General features: G+C 46.8%; 1 protein-coding gene across 4 annotated transcripts in view; it reads right to left on the minus strand.

Moving 5' to 3' along the window:
• TCERG1 (transcription elongation regulator 1) overlaps positions 1 to 25,052 on the minus strand; it is a 239,577-nt gene that overhangs the window by 187,016 nt on the left and 27,509 nt on the right. For 2 of the 4 annotated variants that reach the window (XM_063928106.1, XM_063928108.1), the window contains exons 4-8: positions 15,081 to 15,465; positions 13,827 to 14,072; positions 12,103 to 12,165; positions 10,308 to 10,523; positions 8,125 to 8,243 (exon numbers count right to left, since the gene is read on the minus strand). In XM_063928106.1, coding sequence (XP_063784176.1) covers positions 8,125 to 8,243; positions 10,308 to 10,523; positions 12,103 to 12,165; positions 13,827 to 14,072; positions 15,081 to 15,465 — 1,029 coding nt within the window. The remainder of the gene's footprint in view (positions 1 to 8,124; positions 8,244 to 10,307; positions 10,524 to 12,102; positions 12,166 to 13,826; positions 14,073 to 15,080; positions 15,466 to 25,052) is intronic. The other 2 variants (XM_063928107.1, XM_063928109.1) reach the window with 2 other exon arrangements.

A 25,052-nucleotide genomic window follows, 5' to 3' on the forward strand; every position in this document is an offset into this window, starting at 1 on the left:
GCTTCTGTCCCGCTGAAAATCTCAAAATTTGGCGGGGGCTCTTATATATGTACAGTGCCCAGCTGTACATATACTTATTTTTGCCAAAAGAGGCCTATATGCTGCCCAGGACGCCCCCCCTGCGCCCTGCACCCTTACAGTGACTGCCGTGTGTGAGGTGTATGGGAGCAATGGCGCACAGCTGCAGTGCTGTGCGTTACCTCAGTGAAGATCATGAAGTCTTCTGGCGCCTCTGAAGTCTTCTTCTCATACTCACCCGGCTTCTATCTTCCGGCTCTGCGAGGGGGACGGCGGCGCGGCTCTGGGACGGACGGCGAGGGTGAGACCTGCGTACCAATCCCTCTGGAGCAGGGGTGTCAAACTCAAATTCATCGGGGGCCGCATCAGCAGTTTGGTCCCCATCAAAGGGCCGGTTGTATCTGTAGGTCTATCCAAAATTTACCGCTCCACCTGCCTTATATGTGCCCAGCCATCTGCCCCCTTTTAAAGTGCCCAGCCATGTGCCCCCTTTTATAGTGCCCAGCCATGTGCCCCCTTTTATAGTGCCCAGCCATGTGCCCCCTTTTATAGTGCCCAGCCATGTGCCCCCTTTTATAGTGCACAGGTCCCCATTTTACACATTGCGGCAGGCACAGGTCCCCATTTTACACATTGCGGCAGGCACAGGTCCCCATTTTACACATAGCGGCAGGTACAGGTCCCCATTTTACACATTGTGGCAGGCACAGGTCCCCATTTTACACATTGTGGCAGGCACAGGTCCCCATTTTACACATAGCGGCAGGTACAGGTCCCCATTTTACACATAGCGGCAGGCACAGGTCCCCATTTTACACATTGTGGCAGGCACAGGTCCCCATTTTACACATTGCGGCAGGCACAGGTCCCCATTTTACACATTGTGGCAGGCACAGGTCCCCATTTTACACATTGTGGCAGGCACAGGTCCCCATTTTACACATAGCGGCAGGTACAGGTCCCCATTTTACACATAGCGGCAGGTACAGGTCCCCATTTTACACATAGCGGCAGGTACAGGTCCCCATTTTACACATTGTGGCAGGTGGTGGAAGGAGGGAGAGAGAGAGAAAGAGAGGAAGGGAGAGGGGCTGACTTACATTTGAAGCGGTTCTCGCCGCTCTTCAGCCGCCTCTCCCTCCTCGTCTGCGCGGCTCCCTTCTCCCTCCTCCGACGGGGTTTCGTTGAATGACGCGTTTGCGCCGTGACGTCACGACGCAATCGCGTCATTCCGCGAAACCCCGCCCCCCCCGAGCTGGGCACTCGGGAGAAGGGGGTTTCATGGCGGCGGCACCGCGGGCCATCAGACGAGGTCTGGCGGGCCGGATTTGGCCCGCGGGCCTGGTCTTTGACACCCCTGCTCTGGAGCTAATGGTGTCCAGTAGCCTAAGAAGCAGAGCCTTGACAGAAGTAGGTCTGCTTCTCTCCCCTCAGTCCCTCGATGCAGGGAGTCTGTTGCCAGCAGGCTCCCTGAAAATAAAAAACCTAACAAATATACTTTGTCAGGAAGCTCAGGAGAGCTCCCTAAAGTGCACCCATCTCCTCTGGGCACAGTATCAAGGTCTAGAGGAGGGGCATAGAGGGAGGAGCCAGTGCACACCCAGACCTAAAGTCTTTCTTAAAGTGCCCATGTCTCCTGCGGAGCTTGTCTATCCCCATGGTCCTTACGGAGTCCCCAGCATCCTCTAGGACGTTAGAGAAAAGGGCAATAATGTAATGACAGCTGTGTGATATTAGTCCTATACATCCAGGAACCATTAGCAAGAGTTCCTGGTCAACAATTTTAGCTGCTTTAAGCACATCCAGCATTCATTTACGAGTGACATTCCTTGGGACACAAACCAAAGTTATGCAATTTGCTTTTATCAATAATAAATAAGAATTTACTCACCGGTAAATCTATTTCTCGTAGTCCGTAGTGGATGCTGGGACTCCGTAAGGACCATGGGGAATAGCGGCTCCGCAGGAGACTGGGCACAACTAAAAGAAAGCTTTTGGTCTAACTGGTGTGCACTGGCTCCTCCCTCTATGACCCTCCTCCAGACCTCAGTTAGGATACTGTGCCCGGAAGAGCTGACACAATAAGGAAGGATTTTGAATCCCGGGTAAGACTCATACCAGCCACACCAATCACACCGTATAACTCGTGATACTATACCCAGTTAACAGTATGAACAATAACTGAGCCTCTCAACAGATGGCTCAACAATAACCCTTTAAACAATAACTATATACAAGTATTGCAGACAATCCGCACTTGGGATGGGCGCCCAGCATCCACTACGGACTACGAGAAATAGATTTACCAGTGAGTAAAATCTTATTTTCTCTGACGTCCTAAGTGGATGCTGGGACTCCGTAAGGACCATGGAGATTATACCAAAGCTCCCAAACGGGCGGGAGAGTGCGGATGACTCTGCAGCACCAAATGGGCAAACTCTAGGTCCTCCTCAGCCAGGGTGTCAAACTTGTAGAATTTAGCAAATGTGTTTGACCCCGACCAAGTAGCTGCTCGGCAAAGTTGTAGAGCAGAGACCCCTCGGGCAGCCGCCCAAGAAGAGCCCACCTTCCTCGTGGAATGGGCTTTCACTGATTTAGGATGCGGCAGTCCAGCCGCAGAATGTGCAAGCTGAATCGTACTACAGATCCAGCGAGCAATAGTCTGCTTTGAAGCAGGAGCACCCAGCTTGTTGGGTGCATACAGGATAAACAACGAGTCAGTTTTCCTGACACTAGCTGTCCTGGAAACATAAATTTTCAGGGCCCTGACTACGTCCAACAACTTGGAAGCCTCCAAGTCTTTAGTAGCCGCAGGCACCACGATAGGTTGGTTCAAATGAAAGGCTGATACCACCTTAGGGAGAAACTGGGGACGAGTCCTCAATTCTGCCCTATCCATATGGAAAATTAGATAAGGGCTTTTACATGACAAAGCCGCCAATTCTGATACACGCCTGGCCGAAGCCAAGGCCAACAACATGACCACTTTCCACGTGAGATATTTCAAATCCACGGTTTTCAGTGGCTCAAACCAATGTGACTTTAGGAAATCCAACACCACGTTGAGATCCCAAGGTGCCACTGGAGGCACAAAAGGGGGCTGAATATGCAGCACTCTCTTAACAAAAGTCTGAACTTCAGGTAGTGAAGCCAGTTCTCTCTGGAAGAAAATCGATAGAGCCGAAATCTGGACCTTAATGGAACCCAATTTCAGGCCCATAGTCACCCCTGACTGTAGGAAGTGCAGAAAACGGCCCAGCTGAAATTCCTCCGTTGGGGCCTTCCTGGCCTCACACCACGCAACATATTTTCGCCAAATGCGGTGATAATGGTTTGCGGTCACTTCTTTCCTAGCTTTAATCAGCGTAGGAATGACTTCCTCCGGAAGGCCTTTTTCCTTCAGGATCCGGTGTTCAACCGCCATGCCGTCAAACGCAGCCGCGGTAAGTCTTGGAACAGACAGGGCCCCTGCTGCAGCAGGTCCTGTCTGAGCGGTAGAGGCCATGGGTCCTCTGAGATCATTTCTTGAAGTTCCGGATACCAAGATCTTCTTGGCCAATCCGGAACAATGAGTATAGTTCTTACTCCTCTTCTCCTTATTATCCTCAGTACCTTGGGTATGAGAGGAAGAGGAGGGAACACATAAAACGACCAGTACATCCACGGTGTCACTAGAGCGTCCACAGCTATCGCCTGAGGGTCTCTTGACCTGGCGCAATATCTTTCTAGCTTTTTGTTTAGGCGGGACGCCATCATGTCCACCTGTGGCCTTTCCCAACGGTTTACAATCAGTTGGAAGACTTCTGGATGAAGTCCCCACTCTCCCGGGTGGAGGTCGTGCCTGCTGAGGAAGTCTGCTTCCCAGTTGTCCACTCCCGGAATGAACACTGCTGACAGTGCTAACACGTGATTTTCCGCCCATCGGAGAATCCTTGTGGCTTCTGCCATCGCCGTCCTGCTTCTTGTGCCGCCCTGTCGGTTTACATGGGCGACTGCCGTGATGTTGTCTGACTGGATCAGTACCGGCTGGTTTTGAAGCAGGGGTTTTGCCTGACTTAGGGCATTGAAAATGGCCCTCAGTTCCAGAATATTTATGTGTAGGGAAGTCTCCTGACTTGACCATAGTCCTTGGAAGTTTCTTCCCTGTGTGACTGCCCCCCAGCCTCGAAGGCTGGCATCCGTGGTCACCAGGACCCAGTCCTGTATGCCGAATCTGCGGCCCTCTTGAAGATGAGAACTTTGCAGCCACCACAGCAGAGACACCCTGGTCCTTGGAGACAGGGTTATCAGCCGATGCATCTGAAGATGCGATCCGGACCACTTGTCCAACAGGTCCCACTGAAAAGTTCTTGCATGGAACCTGCCGAATGAAATTGCATCGTAGGAAGCTACCATTTTTCCCAGGACTCGCGTGCAGTGATGCACCGACACCTGTTTTGGTTTTAGGAGGCCTCTGACTAGAGATGACAGCTCCTTGGCCTTCTCCTCCGGGAGAAACACTTTTTTCTGTTCTGTGTCCAGAACCATCCCCAGGAACAGTAGACGTGTCGTAGGGACCAGCTGTGACTTTGGAATATTTAGAATCCAACCGTGCTGTTGTAGCACCTCCCGAGATAGTGCTACCCCGACCAACAACTGCTCCCTGGACCTCGCCTTTATCAGGAGATCGTCCAAGTACGGGATAATTAAAACTCCCTTTTTTCGAAGGAGTATCATCATTTCGGCCATTACCTTGGTAAATACCCTCGGAGCCGTGGATAGACCAAATGGCAACGTCTGGAATTGGTAATGACAATCCTGTACCACAAATCTGAGGTACTCCTGGTGAGGATGGTAAATGGGGACATGCAGGTAAGCATCCTTGATGTCCAGTGATACCATGTAATCCCCCTCGTCCAGGCTTGCAATAACCGCCCTGAGCGATTCCATCTTGAAAATTTTTTTATATATGTGTTCAAGGATTTCAAATTTAAAATGGGTCTCACCGAACCATCCGGTTTCGGTACCACAAACATTGTGGAATAGTAACCCCGTCCTTGTTGAAGGAGGGGGACTTTGACTATCACCTGCTGGGAATACAGCTTGTGAATTGCCTCTAGCACTGCCTCCCTGCCTGAGGGAGTTGTTGGCAAGGCAGATTTGAGGAAACGGCGCGGGGGGGAGACGTCTCGAATTCCAGCTTGTACCCCTGAGATACTACTTGAAGGATCCAGGGATCCACCCGTGAGCGAGCCCACTGATTGCTGAAGTTTTTGAGACGGGCCCCCACCGTACCTGGCTCCGCCTGTGGAGCCCCAGCGTCATGCGGTGGACTTGGAGGAAGCGGGGGAGGACTTTTGCTCCTGGGAACTGGCTGTATGCTGCAGCTTTTTCCCTCTACCTCTGCCTCTGGGCAGAAAGGACGCGCCTTTAACCCGCTTGCCCTTATGGGGCCAAAAGGACTGTACCTGATAATACGGTGCTTTCTTTGGCTGTGAGGGAACATGGGGTAAAAATGCTGACTTCCCAGCTGTTGCTGTGGAAACGAGGTCCGAGAGACCATCCCCGAACAACTCCTCACCCTTATAAGGCAAAACTTCCATGTGCCTTTTAGAATCTGCATCACCTGTCCACTGCCGAGTCCATAACCCTCTCCTGGCAGAAATGGACATTGCACTTATTTTAGATGCCAGCCGGCAAATATCCCTCTGTGCATCCCTCATGTATAAGAGTTCGTCTTTAATATGCTCTACGGTTAGCAATATAGTGTCCCTGTCTAGGGTATCAATATTTTCCGACAGGGAATCTGACCACGCAGCTGCAGCACTGCACATCCATGCTGAAGCAATAGCTGGTCTCAGTATAATACCTGTGTGTGTATATACAGACTTCAGGATAGCCTCCTGCTTCCTATCAGCAGGCTCCTTTAGGGCGGCCGTATCCGGAGACGGTAGTGCCACCTTCTTTGACAAGCGTGTGAGCGCTTTATCCACCCTAGGGGATGTTTCCCAATGTGACCTATCCTCTGGCGGGAAAGGGTACGTCATTAGTAACCTTTTAGAAATTACCAGTTTCTTATCGGGGGAAGCCCACGCTTCTTCACACACTTCATTTAATTCCTCAGATGGAGGAAAAACTACTGGTAGTTTTTTCTCTCCAAACATAATACCCTTTTTTGTGGTTCCTGGGGTAACATCAGAAATGTGCAACACATTTTTCATTGCCTCAATCATGTAACGTGTGGCCCTATTGGAAGTTACATTAGTCTCATCGTCGTCGACACTGGAGTCAGTATCCGTGTCGACACCTGTGTCTGCCATCTGAGGTAGCGGGCGTTTTAGAGCCCCTGATGGCTTTTGAGAAGCCTGGGCAGGCACAGGCTGAGAAGCCGGCTGTCCCATATTTGGTATGTCGTCAAACCTTTTATGTAAGGAGTCGACACTGTTGCGTAATTCCTTCCACATAACCATCCACTCAGGTGTCGGCCCCGCAGGGGGTGACCACATTTATCGGCATCTGCTCCGCCTCCACATAAGCCTCCTCATCAAACATGTCGACACAGCTGTACCGACACACCGCACACACACAGGGAATGCTCTGACAGAGGACAGGACCCCACAAAGCCCTTTGGGGAGACAGAGAGAGAGTATGCCAGCACACACCAGAGCGCTATATAACACAGGGATGAACACTATAACTGAGTGATTTTCCCTTATAGCTGCTTATATATATACTGCTGCGCCTAAATTTAGTGCCACCCCTCTCTTTTTTACCCTTTGTAGTCTTGAAACTGCAGGGGAGAGCCTGGGAGCGATCCTTCCAGCGGAGCTGTGAGGGAAAAATGGCGCCAGTGTGCTGAGGGAGATAGCCCCGCCCCTTTTTCGGCGGACTTTCTCCCGCTTTTTTATGGATCCTGGCAGGAGTATTTTTCACATATATAGCCTCTGGGACTATATATTGTGATTATTTTGCCAGCCAAGATGTTAATATTGCAGCTCAGGGCGCGCCCGCGCCGCCCCCCCCCCCTTCCCCCCCCAGCGCCCTGCACCCATCAGTGACCGGAGTGTGAGGTGTGCATGAGGAGCAATGGCGCACAGCTGCAGTGCTGTGCGCTACCTTGTTGAAGACCGAAGTCTTCTGCCGCCGATTTTCAGGACCATCTTCATGCTTCTGGCTCTGTAAGGGGGACGGCGGCGCGGCTCCGGACGATCGAGGTCGGGCCCTGTGTTCGATCCCTCTGGAGCTAATGGTGTCCAGTAGCCTAAGAAGCCCAAGCTAGCTGCAAGCAGGTAGGTTCGCTTCTTCTCCCCTTAGTCCCTCGTAGCAGTGAGTCTGTTGCCAGCAGATCTCACTGAAAATTAAAAACCTAAAATATACTTTCTTTTCTAGGAGCTCAGGAGAGCCCCAAGTGTGCATCCAGCTCAGCCGGGCACAAGATTCTAACTGAGGTCTGGAGAAGGGATCATAGAGGGAGGAGCCAGTGCACACCAGTTAGACCAAAAGCTTTCTTTTAGTTGTGCCCAGTCTCCTGCGGAGCCGCTATTCCCCATGGTCCTTACGGAGTCCCAGCATCCACTTAGGACGTCAGAGAAATAATAATAAGTTATTTGTATCAATGTTTATCTCATCAGTATTGTGTTTATTGCGAGCAGTTTCTTTTTATTTACGTAAAGTATAACCCAAACATGTGTTTTTCAATTTCCCATTCAACCAGTGATAGTATGAGCCTGTTCATGCAAGTGTGACACAGGTAAATGTAGCTAGCTCTACACAAAAGCTGTGCACTGCTTAGGAAAGAGATAAAATAGAGTGTACATAATAGCCGTTTCGTAACAATATGCACAGACATTTGACAGAAAACGTCACTGCACAAGAAGTTAACAAGATAAGTACATTTGATGGAGACAGAATTCCAGACTCATGAAAAACTACTGAGTGACAGCCAATGCTTGTGGCAGTGGTAGAGGATGATGAAAACGTGTACAGGTCACAAGTGTGCAAAGCTCTGTTAACCCCCAGAGTTTAGTTCTATACTGCTATCGGCAGTGAAAATGCACAAACACACCCCATCCCTATCAAAAAGTAATTAAAAAGGACAATACCAAGTGACTTGGTTGCAGGCTTTACCTCCTTTATCTCCTTGGGAGGTTCTTCCTTTGGCACTTCTTCCTCTGCCTCCATTGGCTGTGGTTCCTCCACAACTGGCTCAGTCTTAACAGGCTCTTTTACTTTCTCAACTTCTTTATCTAAAGAAAGTTGTTAGAATTTACTATGTAAAAAACTTTGTCGACGTATGAAATAAAGTTTTACTGTCACGGTGTGTGTGTCCTGTTTTTATTTGGGTATTTTTTTCCCAGTAGTACTACAGGTACCAGCGGGCCCGTTTTTCTCCCGCATGCTGGTACTTGTGGTTCTCCAAGTACCAGCTTGCGGGGGAGGCTTGCTGGGACTTGTAGTACTGCTGGAAAAAACAATATTCTTTTCATTATCACAAAAGGCTATCAGCCCCCCCATCCGCAGCCCATTGGATGGGGGGGGACAGCCTCGGGCTTCACCCCTGGCCCTTGGGTGGCTGGGGGGGGGACCCCTTGATTGAAGGGGTCCCCACTCCCCCAGGGTACCCCGGCCAGGGGTGACTAGTTGGATATTTAATGCCACGGCCGCAGGGCACGGCATAAAAGTGACCTCCGGCTGTGGCATTATCTGTCCAGCTAGTGGAGCCCGATGCTGGTGTTAAAAATACGGGGGACCCCTACTCTTTTTGTCCCCCGTATTTTTTGCACCAGCACCAGGCGCAGAGCCCGGTGCTGGTTTTAAAAATACGGGGGATCCCCTGTCAATTTTTTCCCCGCATTTTTAGAACCAGGACCAGCTCGAAGAGCCCGAGGCTGGTTATGCTTTGGAGGGGGGACCCCACGCCATTTTTTTAAAGGATTTTACCGTTCCAGCAATAAAAAATAAAAAAATAATAATAATATTTTAAAAAATATATAAATAATATTTGTGCCTCCAAAAAAAAAAAAAAAAAAGTACCTAATCCCTTCTAATATAAATAGATATGCTATTCCTAAAAAAAAAAAACACCAAAAAAAACATGTTAAATTTTTTTTTTATTGTTTTCACCCTCCAAAGTGTGGCGGATTGAAAATGACGAATTTGCTGTCTAAAAGCACTGCTGTCGAATTTCCAAACTTGAATTGAATATGCTTTGGTCGAATTACAGCACTTGTATCATTGCAGAAAAGTCGAATTTGCAAAAATTCGAATTTCAAAAAGTCGAATTTTGAAAGTCTGTTTTTTGGTCGGAAAGCACTGAATTGCATAGGCAAATTTTTTTTGGGGGCGAAAATGACCCGAAATTCGACAATTTCGGGAATTCGACCGCAATTGCATATACCCCACTATCTATCTTTCATACAGGAACCGTATTAAATACCTGTCAGAAACTGCCGTCTTGTCGGAAAGATGGCAGTTTCCGGCAGGTTTAGGTCGGTAGGGGTTCAGACCTATTCAATGCCTGCGTAAACTAGGAATTTGTCTTTGGTTTGCTATACAACAGCCAAGTAGGTAACAGATAAGAAGGAGGGGGGGGAAGGAAAGTAAAGTCACACAGATAGGTATACTGTAGGGACACAAGTGAGTTACATGTACGTCTAGTCAGTCAATGTTCAGGAGTTCAGCAGGCGGACCGCTTGGGGAAAGAAACTTTTGAGGCTTCTGGTGGACCCCGGGGGGACGGTCCTGTAACACCTGCCTGAAAGAAGCAAGTTAAACATGCTGTGGCCGGGGTGTAGCTGGTCCTTTACTATCTTTGTTGCCTGCTTATTAGCTCTGGGCAGGTACAGGTCCTGGACTGAGGGAAGGTCGGCCCCGATGATCTTCTCTGCGGTTGTGACAATCTTGTGGAGCGGTCAGGACCGCAGAGAAGATCATTGGGGCCGACCCTTCCTCAGTCCAGCACATGTACCTTTCCATAGCTAATCACTGCGCTATATTACAGTTAATTGTAGCGAGTAAGTAACAGAAAATTCATAACAGGAGGGTTCCATAAATATATTTGCCATAAAGAACAAGAAAAACTGATATGTTCTAAGCATAAACAAATGTTAAAATACAATCAAAACACACATACGTTACCATGAATGTATAATGGAATCTGTGTTTCTGTAGTTTCACAGAACATTTATTTTTAATCTCCCTGTGTAGCACGTACTCTCATTGTACATATATAACATGATTAATAGAAACAATATTTTGGGCAACAACTCACATGTATAATATGGTGGACGGGGGAGGTGGTTAATACATACCCTTTTCCTTCAGTTCCTGAGGTTTGTCCCACGTGGATTCCAGAGTGCGGTTATTATAATAGTATGTTTTGCCATCCGCGGTTTTGTATTCGGACCACTCTGACAGTAAGGTCGCTCCTGCTAAGGTGGCAGGAGAAGCAGCAAGGGCCACTTGAGGATGAATCATTGGAACAATAGAAGAAGCAATTCCAGGCAACACACCTACAGACACGGGCACTAGATTAAAACATTACTTCTTAGATACTGTGGATAGTAACATGAAGCATACAACCTTATCTTAAACAAATTCACTCTAACGTTAAAGGAATGGTTAGCAATGTATATGCAGACACTGGCACATTTAGACCATCTTTAAGCACACATTCTTAACAGGGAAACAATATTCAGTTAAAAAGGACACGTCTCCAAATGTTGCATAATTGAACTAAACCGTAATGGTTAGTCAGGCATTGTGTGCCAATACAAGTTTTGCACAGCATTGTACATGGTTACTGGTTTATTACTAGAATATTTGCCAGGGTTGTTTCTCCTTTCTCAGTATGCCTCAGTGACTTTGTCTTTCAATGTATGGGGATGGGTATGATCACTTCTAATAGCTCTGTTATGATGCAGGCAAGTGACAGCACTAAGTGAGGCCCAGCTAATACAGAAGCATAGCAGATTGCAGTTGTATTCCAAAAGAAGTCCTGTTTTATTTGTTACGTTAAATAAAAACCATACAGAATAAAAGATTATAGCATCCCTTTATGACACATGGAATATAAGTCCCAATATAAGAAGGCTGCCACTCATGAAGCTGCTGCAAGACCGGCATTAAGTTATTTTGCTAAATGGCCTCCTGGACATAAATTATTTAAGTGATGACTTCATGCAGTCAGTAGGACATGAGTTGAAAGTGAAGCAGCAGAACACCCAGCAGTGAAAGAAACACAGCTGCAAGCGTACCATCATACCATATCACCGGGGTCGGGTACAGTATAGACAAAGAGCACTGAGGCAGACTAGCAACAGAACAGTCCCTTGTATATGTATAAAAATTAGGACATATATTAGCCACGACAACATCTGAGACCTGTGGTGGAGCAAGTCCTCAAGACTTTTTTTTTTTTTTTTTTTAGAGGGCAGTTCCACTTTCAAAAGGGGAGATCAAACATTCTATACAGTCATTACACAGCTTCAGGCCACTTATACATATATCAGTCCTAGTGGTCTATTTGAGACACACTGGGGCTATTAATTAATGTTTTTGCCAGCTGCAGCACTGACAAGAGGGTGTGGCAGCTTTAATCAACTCTACAATTTTTGGGGCTCAGTTTCAGCAAGGGAACACCCAGGTCCAGGAAAAGTACTCAAAGGGGGGTATTCAATTGTTTGAAAAGTCAGTTGGGTGTCTGTTTTTTTCTATCTAATAGTCAGGAAAACACAGACACCCAACCGAGTAAGTAAGGTTGGTGGGTAATTCATTTTAGAAAGTAGAACTGTCCTTTAAGTCAGCTAAGCACATACACACACATGCAGGTAAAGTAACACTTAATATAGACAAGAACACTTATTAAAACTAAGCAGTGCTGGAACAACAAGTAAATAAGTTATATTTACAAGACCGCTTCAGTCAGGTAAAACAAATCTGAGCGCATCTAATTACTGTCTAAATACAGGTAACTACACTGCTGTGCTGCGGAGGGTAGAAGGGTGCAAAACATTGTACTTGCAGGCACCGGGATAAAGTACACCAGCATTCACTACCATGCCAACTGTCAAACAAAAACAAACTAAAACAGTATTAAAAAGTTACCGGTTTTGGTGGTAGCGACTGTCTTTACATACGGGCAGCTTACTATTTGCATCATTGCTACACCTGTAAAATGGACATGCAAACATGTTTGAATCTGGCTATCACCGTGCCTGCTACCACTGGGGCTGGACACTAAGAACACTGCAGTCATTACATTATTAAAGCATCTCAACACTGGACACTAATCTGGAGACAATATCAAAAGAGCAAAGGGAACATTTTCTATTGGAATCTTCACAGTGTAAATTTGTTTTGTGAAACACTCAGCTGGAAAACTTCATCTTAATGAATTTAAAATTTACTTTACAACATTCTACTTAAAAAGAAGATGTAATAAGAAGAGGAGTGTCATTTAAGCATAGGCTGATTTAGTGTAAACCAGTTTGTTTCCAAGATGCAATGTAATTCACCTAAAAAGCCAGGATCATTTAATCATTTGCAGGAGGCTCAAAGTCTGCTCATGTGTATCACTGCTAAAACATGGACAAAAGACAAGGTAGTGCAGGCTCTCTTTTCAGCAACCACCAAACTGCATTGTGAAGGGAACGCTCACACTGCCTGCCAGCAAGAGCCAAGAAGAGGGGAACACAAACTGGACATTAACTTACTTTTCCCACATAAAGGGATCTGGAAATGACAACTGTGTTTTAATAAGGCTATAACATGTAAATATAATGCTTTATTCTGATCAGTTTATAGAAAAATACACTAAAAATCTAATGTGTTTAATTAAGCTTGAGCAAAAATATTGTCTTTCCCTCCATATGGGTGAACCGCGGCCCATAACTGTACACATCATGCTGATGAATCACATTTACCACAGTTGTATCCACATACATACTTTCTATACATAAATAGTACGCATCCCTTTAGTATCATATCACAAAGGCACTGATAAGCCATCTTTGTGATAAAAGCTCTGTGGAAAGCAGAAAATAGGTAAAAGGGAATGTAGCAAACTCTCCTTAAAGTTAGTATTTGTTATCCAAAAAGGCCTGGTAACCGAAAGGTAAAAAGCATCTTATTTTTTTATTGTTCAGTGGTGGGATCTCATATGAAAAGGAGCTAGAGTGCCTCCTTTACCACCATTATTTATAATAGAGCCTAATTTTAATAGCAATTAATTTTTCCAATTATGTTCACACCAGGGCTTCTTACATTGGCTCCTCAGGGCCCCAAGCAGTTCATGTGTTCCACCTGTGGATCTTTAAAATGTGACAGCAGGCGATACACCTGTGCCCCTGCTGGGTGGTCCTGAGGGTTGGGGTTGAGAAGCAGTGGTTTACAATTCTGCTCAAATAAGTAAAATGATGCTACACTGCCACCTCCAGACAGTACTCAGAATAGCAAGACTTGCTACGAAATAAAAGGTTCTACAAAATTCACGTTACTATTTGTGGCAATTAGAAACCACTTGAAAGCCAAAGAGCAAGGCAATTTTCTTTTCCCACAAAGGAATACATCAGTTTATTAAAAAACATTTCTGTTAGCTTATACTACTACTACTACTAATAATAATAATACTAATAATAATAATAGAGAGATTGAAATAAAAAAGCCACACAAACAAATATTAATTGAGCAGTGTTAGAGATCTGTTACCAGTTATATCAATATTGGAGATGCTTTGAACCATACTGATTAAGCATCTCTATAAAGTAACAATAGAAGTTGGCTTTTACAGTGATGAATATCTGCTTTGCAGCTAAATATTGATACATTACCTGGTAATGGTATAGGCATGCCAGGAAGGGGAACACGAAATGGGGGTACCATAACTGGAGGGAAGGCCGAAATTGCTGCTGTAGGTTGTGATAATGCGTGAGAGATGGTGGGTGGCAACGTCTGGCACAATGTCTGAGGCAGAGTTTGCACTGAAGAAACTGTGGGCAGAGAGGCTGCAACACTGATTGTGCACGTTGTGGTCACAGAAACAGAATTACTTTGGGATTGCTCAGGAGCAGACAAGCCTGTTGGAAGAAAGAATATTAATTGCTACAATGGAATATTCTTACATGTGTAAATTGCTGCCCCTTAGATAGCGGTTAAAAAGGCATTCATTCAAATGCAATGGTGTCACAGTAGTAAAACAGGGTATACCTGCATTAAACAGTGGTAAACATGCAAATATCTACTAAAGATATATTTCACAGAAATGTGAACCACCAACCAAACCAATTAGCTACAATGTCATTTATTTTTAACTGACAGAGAAGTTATGTACAAACACTTGCACACAAACTGTTGTTCTGCCCAAATCAAAAGGACTAGAGGGGTGAAAAACCAGCGTAGCACCATGTCTACTGACTCAACTTTCAGCTTCTTTGATACTGATGGCGGGCAAGGTTTCTAGCTTCCAGTAGTCACACATAGCTTCCCCACCAGCAGCTACAGTACATTGTTATTTTGCCACCATTTGTAGCGAGCCGTGGAGACAGATAAAGTGCCAACCAATCAGCTCCTGTCGTTTTTCAAACACAGCCTATAAGGAGGCAGTTAGGAGCTGATTGGCTGGTACTTTCTCTCTCTCCATCTATCTATCTAGCATTCCCTGCACCACTGTAAGCTCACTTGGTCATCTTTACTGACTACTTCATAATATTGTTTGCATCATGATCCCCTCACTGTACCGAGTTACTCAATATGCCAGCTCTTTATAAAATCAAAGATAATCTGTAGAAGAGTTTTCAGAAATATTACAATATCTTTGAGAAAATGCATAGGTTTATATCAAAATGAAAACAGTTGTAAAAATCAATAAATAAAAAGAAAGGATATTATGTTTTTAAATAATGTAAATAAAGCATTAAGCGTGAGTGCAACCAATTAAAACTGGAGTTATTTGGAAGACATCTTAAAGAAACAAGATGGGAGTGACATCTCAGAATATCATCCATAGCAGAATTTATGAAAGCCTTGGCCTGACAGCACACAAGACAATGATTACAGAGGGAAGAGAACGAGACAACATTACTTACTAGGCACCACCTGAGATATGGAGTTTGATGTGGTAGTATTAGTTGAAGACGACTGACTAGTTGAAGATGCTGATGTAGATACCATTAATGAAGGGCTGCTCGTTGTTGGAGAGGCGCCTGTCACCGCCTGTGTATGTGCAGCCTGGTTCTGTACTTGACTTTGTCCCTGAACTTGGGCTGCCTGAGCTTGTGCCTGAACTGCTTGAGCCTGGGCCTGGGCTTGAGCCTGAGCTTGTGCCTGAACTGCTTGAGCCTGAGCCTGGGCCTGGGCTTGAGCTTGAGCCTGGGCTGCCATCATTGGAGTCAGTTCTGATTGCTGGATAACCTTCACTCCATCAGGCTTACTCCATGCAGATTCACGGGTGCGTGCATTATAAAAATAAGCCTACGGAAAAAGGGATGATTAAAAAAATACTATAGCACATATTATATATACACATATACACACACACATACATATCTATATAAAGATGTAGCCAGCTCATCTTAGATAGATAGTAAACCAAGACACAGGAACCAATAATAGCAGGTGTTCTTTTATTGTAACTCACAAATACATTCCTCAGGTTGTCAACGTTTCGGTCATAGCACAACCTTTGTCAAGACTTCACATACCAACACAAGGATCACTGACAAATGTGCACCAGTCATCAATGTCTCACAGGGGTATGTGTCATTGGGTCGACCCTCATTAGGTCGACCACTGAAGGTCGACATTGCCATTAGGTCAACATGCATTAGGTCGACATGTTCTAGGTCAACAGGTCGTCATGAGGTTTTCTTCGTAAAGTGACGGGGAACCCCAATTAGTGCACCGTGTTCGCTCGTCATGCTTCGGGGAAGGTGCCTCACTTTGCTCGGGATAGGTTACCGTTCCACTCATAGTCCAAGTGGACCGTTAAGTATGAAAAAAATCGAAAAATTGAAGAAAAAAAAAAAAGTGGAAAAATTAATGTTGACTTTTTGACCTAGCACATGTCAACCTAACGGCCATGTCGAGCTAATGCATGTCGACCTTCAGTGTTCGACCTAATGAGTGTTGACCTAAGTTGGGTCGACCTAACGACCGTAACCCGTCTCACAGGCCCCCTCTTAATAGTAGCAAACAAAAGGTAGGACACACCCACCACAAATCAGCATAGGCTCAACAGGAAGTGGTCTAAAAACATATAAAGCGATGTTTATGAGCAAGTCAAATAAATATTATGGCAAGTGTGACTCACGATCTAACCACATATATATTTATATACAAATCCGAATATCAGAGGATATGAAAAAACAAATAATGTATGCATCGCTGCTGGGATCGGAAGCTGCGTGTATTCCACGGCCATGGAGCGCATCATGTGGCCGGAAGCCGTAGTATAGCGGAGGATCCGGTGGCTAAATGGTCATCCATTACATGTGCCTTAGAGCACAGATAACACTACCAGAGTCTACATGTTAATCATTAGAATAAGGACAAACATCATTGTGTAGTGAATACAAAAATAAGATTTTACTCACCGGTAAATCTATTTCTCGTAGTCCGTAGTGGATGCTGGGAACTCCGTAAGGACCATGGGGAATAGACGGGCTCCGCAAGAGACTGGGCACTCTAAGAGAAAGATTAGGTACTATCTGGTGTGCACTGGCTCCTCCCACTATGACCCTCCTCCAGACCTCAGTTAGGATACTGTGCCCGGAAGAGCTGACACAATAAGGAAGGATTTTGAATCCCGGGTAAGACTCATACCAGCCACACCAATCACACCGTATAACTCGTGATACTACACCCAGTTAACAGTATGAAATATAACTGAGCCTCTCAACAGATGGCTCAACAATAACCCTTAGTTAGGCAATAACTACATACAAGTATTGCAGACAATCCGCACTTGGGATGGGCGCCCAGCATCCACTACGGACTACGAGAAATAGATTTACCGGTGAGTAAAATCTTATTTTCTCTGACCTCCTAGTGGATGCTGGGAACTCCGTAAGGACCATGGGGATTATACCAAAGCTCCCAAACGGGCGGGAGAGTGCGGATGACTCTGCAGCACCGAATGAGAGAACTCAAGGTCCTCCTCAGCCAGGGTATCAATTTTGTAGAATTTAGCAAACGTGTTTGCCCCTGACCAAGTTGCAGCTCGGCAAAATTGTAAAGCCGAGACCCCTCGGGCAGCCGCCCAAGATGAGCCCACTTTCCTCGTGGAATGGGCTTTTACTGATTTAGGATGCGGCAATCCAGCCGCAGAATGCTCCAGCTGAATTGTGCTACAAATTCAGCGAGCAATAGTCTGCTTAGAAGCAGGAGCACCTATTTTGTTGGGTGCCTACAGGATAAAAAGCGAGTCAGTTTTCCTGACTCCAGCCGTCCTGGAAATATACATTTTTAAGGCCCTGACTACGTCCAGTAACTTGGAATCTTCCAAGTCCCTAGTAGCCGCAGGCACTACAATAGGTTGGTTCAAGTGAAAAGCTGATACCACCTTAGGGAGAAACTGGGGACGAGTCCTCAATTCTGCCCTATCCATATGGAAAATCAGATAAGGGCTTTTACATGACAAAGCCGCCAATTCTGACACACGCCTGGCCGAAGCCAAGGCCAATAACATGACCACTTTCCACGTGAGATATTTCAAATCCACAGTTTTAAGTGGCTCAAACCAATGTGATTTTAAGAAACTCAACACCACGTTGAGATCCCAAGGTGCCACAGGAGGCACAAAAGGGGGCTGAATATGTAGCACTCCCTTTACAAATGTCTGAACTCCAGGCAGTGAAGCCAGTTCTTTCTGGAAGAAAATCGACAGAGCCGAAATCTGGACCTTAATGGAACCCAATTATAGGCCCATAGTCACCCCTGACTGTAGGAAGTGCAGAAAACGACCCAGCTGAAATTCCTCTGTTGGGGCCTTCCTGGCCTCACACCACGCAACATATTTTCGCCAAATACGGTGATAATGGTTTGCGGTTACTTCTTTCCTGGCTTTTATCAGCGTAGGAATGACTTCTTCCGGAATGCCCTTTTCCTTTAGGATCCGGAATTCAACCGCCATGCCGTCAAACGCAGCCACGGTAAGTCTTGGAACAGACAGGGCCCCTGCTGTAGCAGATCCAGTCTGAGCGGTAGAGGCCATGGGTCCTCTGATATCATTTCTTGAAGTTCTGGGTACCAAGCTCTTCTTGGCCCATCCGGAACCACGAGTATCGTTCTTACTCCTCGTTTTCTTATTATTCTCAGTACCTTTGGTATGAGAGGCAGAGGAGGGAATACATAAACCGACTGGTACACCCACGGTGTCACTAGAGCGTCCACAGCTATTGCCTGAGGGTCCCTTGACCTGGCGCAATATCTAGTTTTTTGTTTAGGCGGGACGCCATCATGTCCACCTGTGGCCTTTCCCAACGGTTTACCAACAGTTGGAAGACTTCTGGATGAAGTCCCCACTCTCCCGGGTGTAGGTCGTGTCTGCTGAGGAAGTCTGCTTCCCAGTTGTCCACTCCCGGAATGAACACTGCTGACAGTGCTAAGACGTGATTTTCCGCCCATCAGAGAATCCTTGTGGCTTCTGCCATCGCCATCTTGCTTCTTGTGTCGCCCTGTCGGTTTACATGGGCGACTGCCGTGATGTTGTCTGATTGGATCAGTACCGGCTGGTTTTGAAGCAGAGGCCTTGCCAGACTTAGGGCATTGTAAATGGCCCTCAGTTCCAGAATATTTATGTGTAGGGACGACTCCTGACTTGACCAAAGTCCTTGGAAATTTCTTCCCTGTGTGACTGCCCCCCAGCCTCGAAGGCTGGCATCCGTGGTTACCAGGAACAAGTCCTGTATGCCGAATCTGCGGCCCTCTTGAAGATGAGCACTACTCTGCAGCCACCACAGTAGAGATACCCTGGTCCTTGGGGACAGGGTCATCAGCCGATGCATCTGAAGATGCGATCCCGACCACTTGTCCAAGAGGTCCCACTGAAAGGTTCTTGCATGGAACCTGCCGAATGGAATTTTGCTTCGTAAGAAACTACCATTTTTCCCAGGACTCGTGTGCAGTGATGCACCGATACCTGTTTTGGTTTCAGGAGGTCTCTGACTAGAGATAAAAGCTCCTTGGCTTTCTCCTGCGGGAGAAACACTTTTTTCTGTTCTGTGTCCAGAACCATCCCCAGGAACAGTAGGCGTGTGGTAGGAACCAGCTGTGACTTTGGAATGTATAAAATCCATCCGTGCTGTTGTAGCACTTCCCGAGATAGTGCTACTCCGACCAACTGCTCCTTGGACCTCGCCTTTATAAGGAGATCGTCCAAGTACGGGATAATTAAAACTCCCTTTTTTCGAAGGAGTATCATCATTTCTGCCATTACCTTGGTAAAGACCCTCGGTGCCGTGGACAGTCCAAACGGCAGTGTTTGGAATTGGTAATGGCAATCCTGTACCACAAATCTGAGGTACTCCTGGTGAGGATGGTAAATGGGGACAAGTAGGTAAGCATCCTTGATGTCCAGGGATACCATGTAATCCCCCTCCTCCAGGCTTGCAATAACCGCCCTGAGCGATTCCATCTTGAACTTGAATTTTTTTATGTATGTGTTCAAGGATTTCAAATTTAAAATGGGTCTCACCGAACCGTCCGGTTTCGGTACTACAAACAGTGTGGAATAGTAACCCCGTCCTTGTTGAAGTAGGGGCACCTTGACTATCACCTGCTGGGAATACAGCTTGTGAATTGCCTCTAGCACAGCCTCCCTGCCTGAGGGAGTTGTCGGCAAGGCAGATTTGAGGAAACGGCGGGGGGGAGACGCCTCGAATTCCAGCTTGTACCCCTGAGATACTACTTGAAGGATCCAGGGATCCACCTGTGAGCGAGCCCACTGATCGCTGAAATTTTTGAGGCGGCCCCCCACCGTACCTGGCTACGCCTGTGGAGCCCCCGCGTCATGCGGTGGACTCAGAGGAAGCGGGGGAAGAATTTTGATTCTGGGAACTGGCTGACTGGTGCAGCTTTTTCCCTCTTCCCTGTGCAGAAAGGAAGCGCCTTTGACCCGCTTGCTTTTCTGAAGCCGAAAGGACTGTACCTGATAATACAGTGCTTTCTTAGGCTGTGAGGAAACCTGAGGTAAAAAAATTTCTTCCCAGCTGTTGCTGTGGATACGAGGTCCCAGAAACCATCCCCAAACAATTCCTCACCCTTATAAGGCTCTATGTGCCTTTTAAAGTCAGCATCACCTGTCCAGTGTCGGTTCTCTAATACCCTCCTGACAGAATGGACATTGCATTAATTCTGGATGCCAGCCGGCAAAATATCCCTCTGTGCATCCCTCATATATAAGACGACGTCTTATGTTCGCAAAATAGTATCCCTGTTTGACAGGGTTACAGACCACGCTGCAGCAGCACTATCTGCAGGTCTCAGTCTAGTACCTGAGTGTGTAAATACAGACTTCAGGATAGCCTCCTGCTTTTTATCAGCAGGTACCTTCAAAGTGGCCGTATCCTAAGACGGCAGTGCCACCTTTTTTGACAAACGTGTGAGCGCCTTATCCACCCTAGGGGATATCTCCCAGCGTAACTTATCCTCTGGCGGGAAAGGGTACGCCATCAGTAACTTTTTAGAAATTACCAGTTTCTTATCGGGGGAACCCACGCTTTTTCACACTTCATTCACTTATTTGATGGGGGAACAAAACACTGCCTGCTTTTTCTCCCCAAACATAAAACCCTTTTTTAGTGGTACTTGGGTTAATGTCAGAAATGTGTAACACATTTTTTATTGCCGGGATCATGTAACGGATGTTCCTAGTGGATTGTGTATATGTCTCAACCTCGTCGACACTGGAGTCAGACTCCGTGTCGACATCTGTGTCTGCCATCTGAGGGAGCGGGCGTTTTTGAGCCCCTGATGGCCTTTGAGACGCCTGGGCAGGCGCGGGCTGAGAAGCCGGCTGTCCCATAGCTGTTACGTCATCCAGCCTTTTATGTAAGGAGTTGACACTGTCGGTTTATACCTTCCACCTATCCCTCCACTCTGGTGTCGGCCCCACAGGGGGCGACATCACATTTATCGGCATCTGCTCTGCCATCACATAAGCCTCCTCATCAAACGTGTCGACACAGCCGTACCGACACACCGCACACACACACAGGGAATGCTCTGACTGAGGACAGGACCCCACACAGCCCTTTGGGGAGACAGAGAGAGAGTATGCCAGCACACACCAGAGCGCTATATAATTTTGGGATTAACACTATATTGAGTGAATTTTTCCCAATAGCTTCTTGTATATACAATATTGCGCCTAAATTTTGTGCCCCCCCTCTCTTTTTATCCCTTTGAGCCTGAAAACTACAGGGGAGAGCCTGGGGAGCTGTCTTCCAGCTGCACTGTGAAGAGAAAATGGCGCCAGTGTGCTGAGGGAGAAGCCCCGCCCCTTTTTCAACTGACTTTCTCCCGCTTTTTCTGGAATACTGGCAGGGGTAATTTTACATCTATATAGCCTCTAGGACTATATATGATGTAGATTTGCCAGCCAAGGTGTCATATATTGCCCTCAGGGCGCCCCCCCCCAGCGCCCTGCACCCTCAGTGACCGGAGTGTGAAGTGTGCATGAGGAGCAATGGCGCACAGCTGCAGTGCTGTGCGCTACCTTGGTGAAGACCGAAGTCTTCTGCCGCCGATTTTCCGGCCCTCTTCTTGCTTCTGGCTCTGTAAGGGGGACGGCGGCGCGGCTCCGGGAACGAACACCAAGGCCAGTTCCATGCGGTCGATCCCTCTGGAGCTAATGGTGTCCAGTAGCCTAAGAAGCCCAAGCTAGCTGCAAGCAGGTAGGTTCGCTTCTTCTCCCCTTAGTCCCTCGCTGCAGTGAGTCTGTTGCCAGCAGGTCTCACTGTAAAATAAAAAACCTAAAATAAACTTTCTTTCTAGGAGCTCAGGAGAGCCCCTAGTGTGCATCCAGCTCGGCCGGGCACAGAAATCTAACTGAGGTCTGGAGAAGGGTCATAGTGGGAGGAGCCAGTGCACACCAGATAGTACCTAATCTTTCTCTTAGAGTGCCCAGTCTCCTGCGGAGCCCGTCTATTCCCCATGGTCCTTACGGAGTTCCCAGCATCCACTAGGACGTCAGAGAAATAAACATTATTACCGGAACCGGGTGTCATGCGTTCCACAGCACCCGGGAACCGGAACAGACATTGCTGTGAAAAAGCGGAATCAAATTGATATCCACCATATTAGCTAGGGGCAGATAAGACATTACATAATAGTGAAACACTATCTAAGGATATAATATTATTAATGCTACACAAGAAGGGAACTGTGAAACATAACCACATATAGACATAAGAAAAAGGCAGATAAAGCAACACACAGTATTGCTAGAAAAATGTTACACACACGCATACATACACAGTGTTCATTCTAGCACCCTGCACCTTTCAAAACCCATGCAGTTCCTCTTTCCTGCAATTCAGTGAGTGTGTTAGAAGCATGTAGGGTAGTAATGCCAGATGTGCCATCTGCCACTTGCTACTCACATGCTGTTATGCATTCATGGTATGACCCCTGTCTATGGCAACAGCACTGCGACTTACGCAGCTGGACTGTAACTGTGCCCCATGCCGCCTGCAATGCCACCATATACATCTATGCAGCAAGTAGGGGAGGGCCGCAACCAGCAGCGGGTACACAAAGGCAATGAGGCACAACACACTTTACAATAAAATCCTTGTGCTTCATCATTACCTTTAATCTGGCAACACTATGATCTACTATATAAAATGCCTTGTAGTTCCTAATGTCTGCCAGCACTATGATGAACTGTTCTATATAAAATACTAAAGAGTGACAAGGCATTTTATGTAACAGATCAAAGTGGTGCCAGATTAAAACACTACATTGCACTAGTAGCCAAAAGTAACAAACCCAGGAAACTATAGCCAATCCGGAGTGTGCTTCACAGCAGCTGCAGGGAAGGAGCTCATGCTGCTGCGGGGCTGCTCTTTATTACATGGCCACTTCATTGCTGGCCTCTTCTTAAACACTTCAGACAGACAGGAGGTCTGGGTTTGCATGGGCGGGAGAATCAAAGCCAGCCATCCGTTCTCATCAGACCCTGCAGTATCCAATTAGCGATGCGACTACACGCAGAGGGGGAGAGCAGCAGCAGGGAATAGCTGTCAGGCAGAAAGCTCAGGAGCCTGTCAGCGCAGCGGGGTGTGGATGGGCAGGGCTATAACTACAGACATCAGCGGTAGGACAGGACAGGAGGGTGGAAGAAAACGAGCAGGGCGCAAATTCACAGCTGGAAAAGAGGCGCTCCGCAATAGAAGCCTAGCGTGAACACTACATATACATACAAAATCAACAAACAAGTATCAGTACAGGTCTTGTGATAATGAAATAGGATATTTGGCACTCAGGGCCTGATTCTGAGTTGGTAGACAAGCAAAAAGCAGAACATAACGGTGCACCTTGGCAAAACCATTCTGCACTGTAGGTGGGCGAAATTTAGACGAGAGGGGTGTGTATAAACTGAAATCTAAATATCAGTGTAAAAATAAAGCTGTCCAGCATTTGCGGGTTACATGCAAAAGCAGCCAGTTTTTACCCTAGATGCAATAATAATGAAAAAATAAAAATATTTGCACCATTGGTGTTCATTCTAGCACTCTGCCCCTTATCAGTAAGAGGCCATAGTTTAATTTTAAACGGCAAAACTGTATACATGATGTATCACTGTAGCTACTAAATACTGCAGCTATACATCACATCTAAAATTCTGCCCTTCAAAATTAAAATATGCCCTCCTCACTGCTTAGGGGCAGGGTGCTAGAATGAACACTACAACATGGTGTGTCCAGGTGCACAGTTACATGCTCCTTTTTGCTTTACTCCCAACTCAGAATCAGAGCATCAGTGTTAAAGCACTCTCTCTGAATCCATCTAGGGCAGTGATTTTCAACCTTTTTTTTACTCGCGGCACACCAAACAATTATTTAAAATTGCCAAGGCACACCATCTGTTCCCCACAGAAAACCCCCCAAAAACCACATATTGGCTCTCACAGTAATAAAAAATCCACACATACATTGGCCTACACAGAAAAAACAATCACATTGCTCCCCACATAAATCATGTTGCTCACACATAAATCAATCACATTTCTCACAGGAGAAATAACATAACAAATATGAGCCCCTACCGGTCAGCTGTCCTCCTTCCTGTCCCTCAGTGGCGGAGGTTGTTCATAGTGGATTGCTGCGAATACTGAGCAGCGGGCGGTCGGGCAGGTGTGGATGTGGGTGGGCAAGGAAAGCTGTAGATGTAGGTGGGAACTGGAAGATGTGTATGCAGGCGGGTGGGCTGGCTGGGTGGTGAGATGCGGCGGCAGTGACCTATGATATCACACCGCCGCGTCATCAAGGCATAGGTCACAGCTGGAGCACAACTGATCCTCTAAGAAGAGCCCGGGCCAACAGTTCACTCTGAAGGTGCGGGAATCTGCTCTGGCTCCGCTGCACACCTTGCAACTGGTCGCGGCACACTAGTGTGCCACGGCACACTGGTTGAAAAAGCCTGATCTAGGGGATAAGGTCCCACTAGAGGTAAATTATATAATAGCAAGTTGTTGAGTGAGTCATATAATTAGGGTCAAAGCCTAAAATAATTAGGCACTTATCTCTGATCCTAATTAATCAACTCTAAACTGGTGTAGTAGGGTATGCCGGCGTCCGGGCTCCCGGCGACCAGCATACCGGCGCCGGAAACCTGACCGCCGGCATACCGACAGCGTGGCGAGCGCAAATGAGCCCCTTGCAGGCTCGCTGCGGGCACGGTGGCACGCGCCACGCTATTTATTCTCCCTCCAGGGGGGTCGTGGTCGGGATTCCGGCGCCGGGATCCCGACAGCCGGCAACCTGAAGTCCACCCCTTTAAACAACTCACTGCTATATTATTACCACGTCTGGAGGTGGAAATATACAGCGCTCTCT

Source organism: Pseudophryne corroboree, chromosome 6, assembly GCF_028390025.1.
Source record: "Pseudophryne corroboree isolate aPseCor3 chromosome 6, aPseCor3.hap2, whole genome shotgun sequence".
Classification (NCBI taxonomy): Eukaryota; Metazoa; Chordata; class Amphibia; order Anura; family Myobatrachidae; genus Pseudophryne; species Pseudophryne corroboree.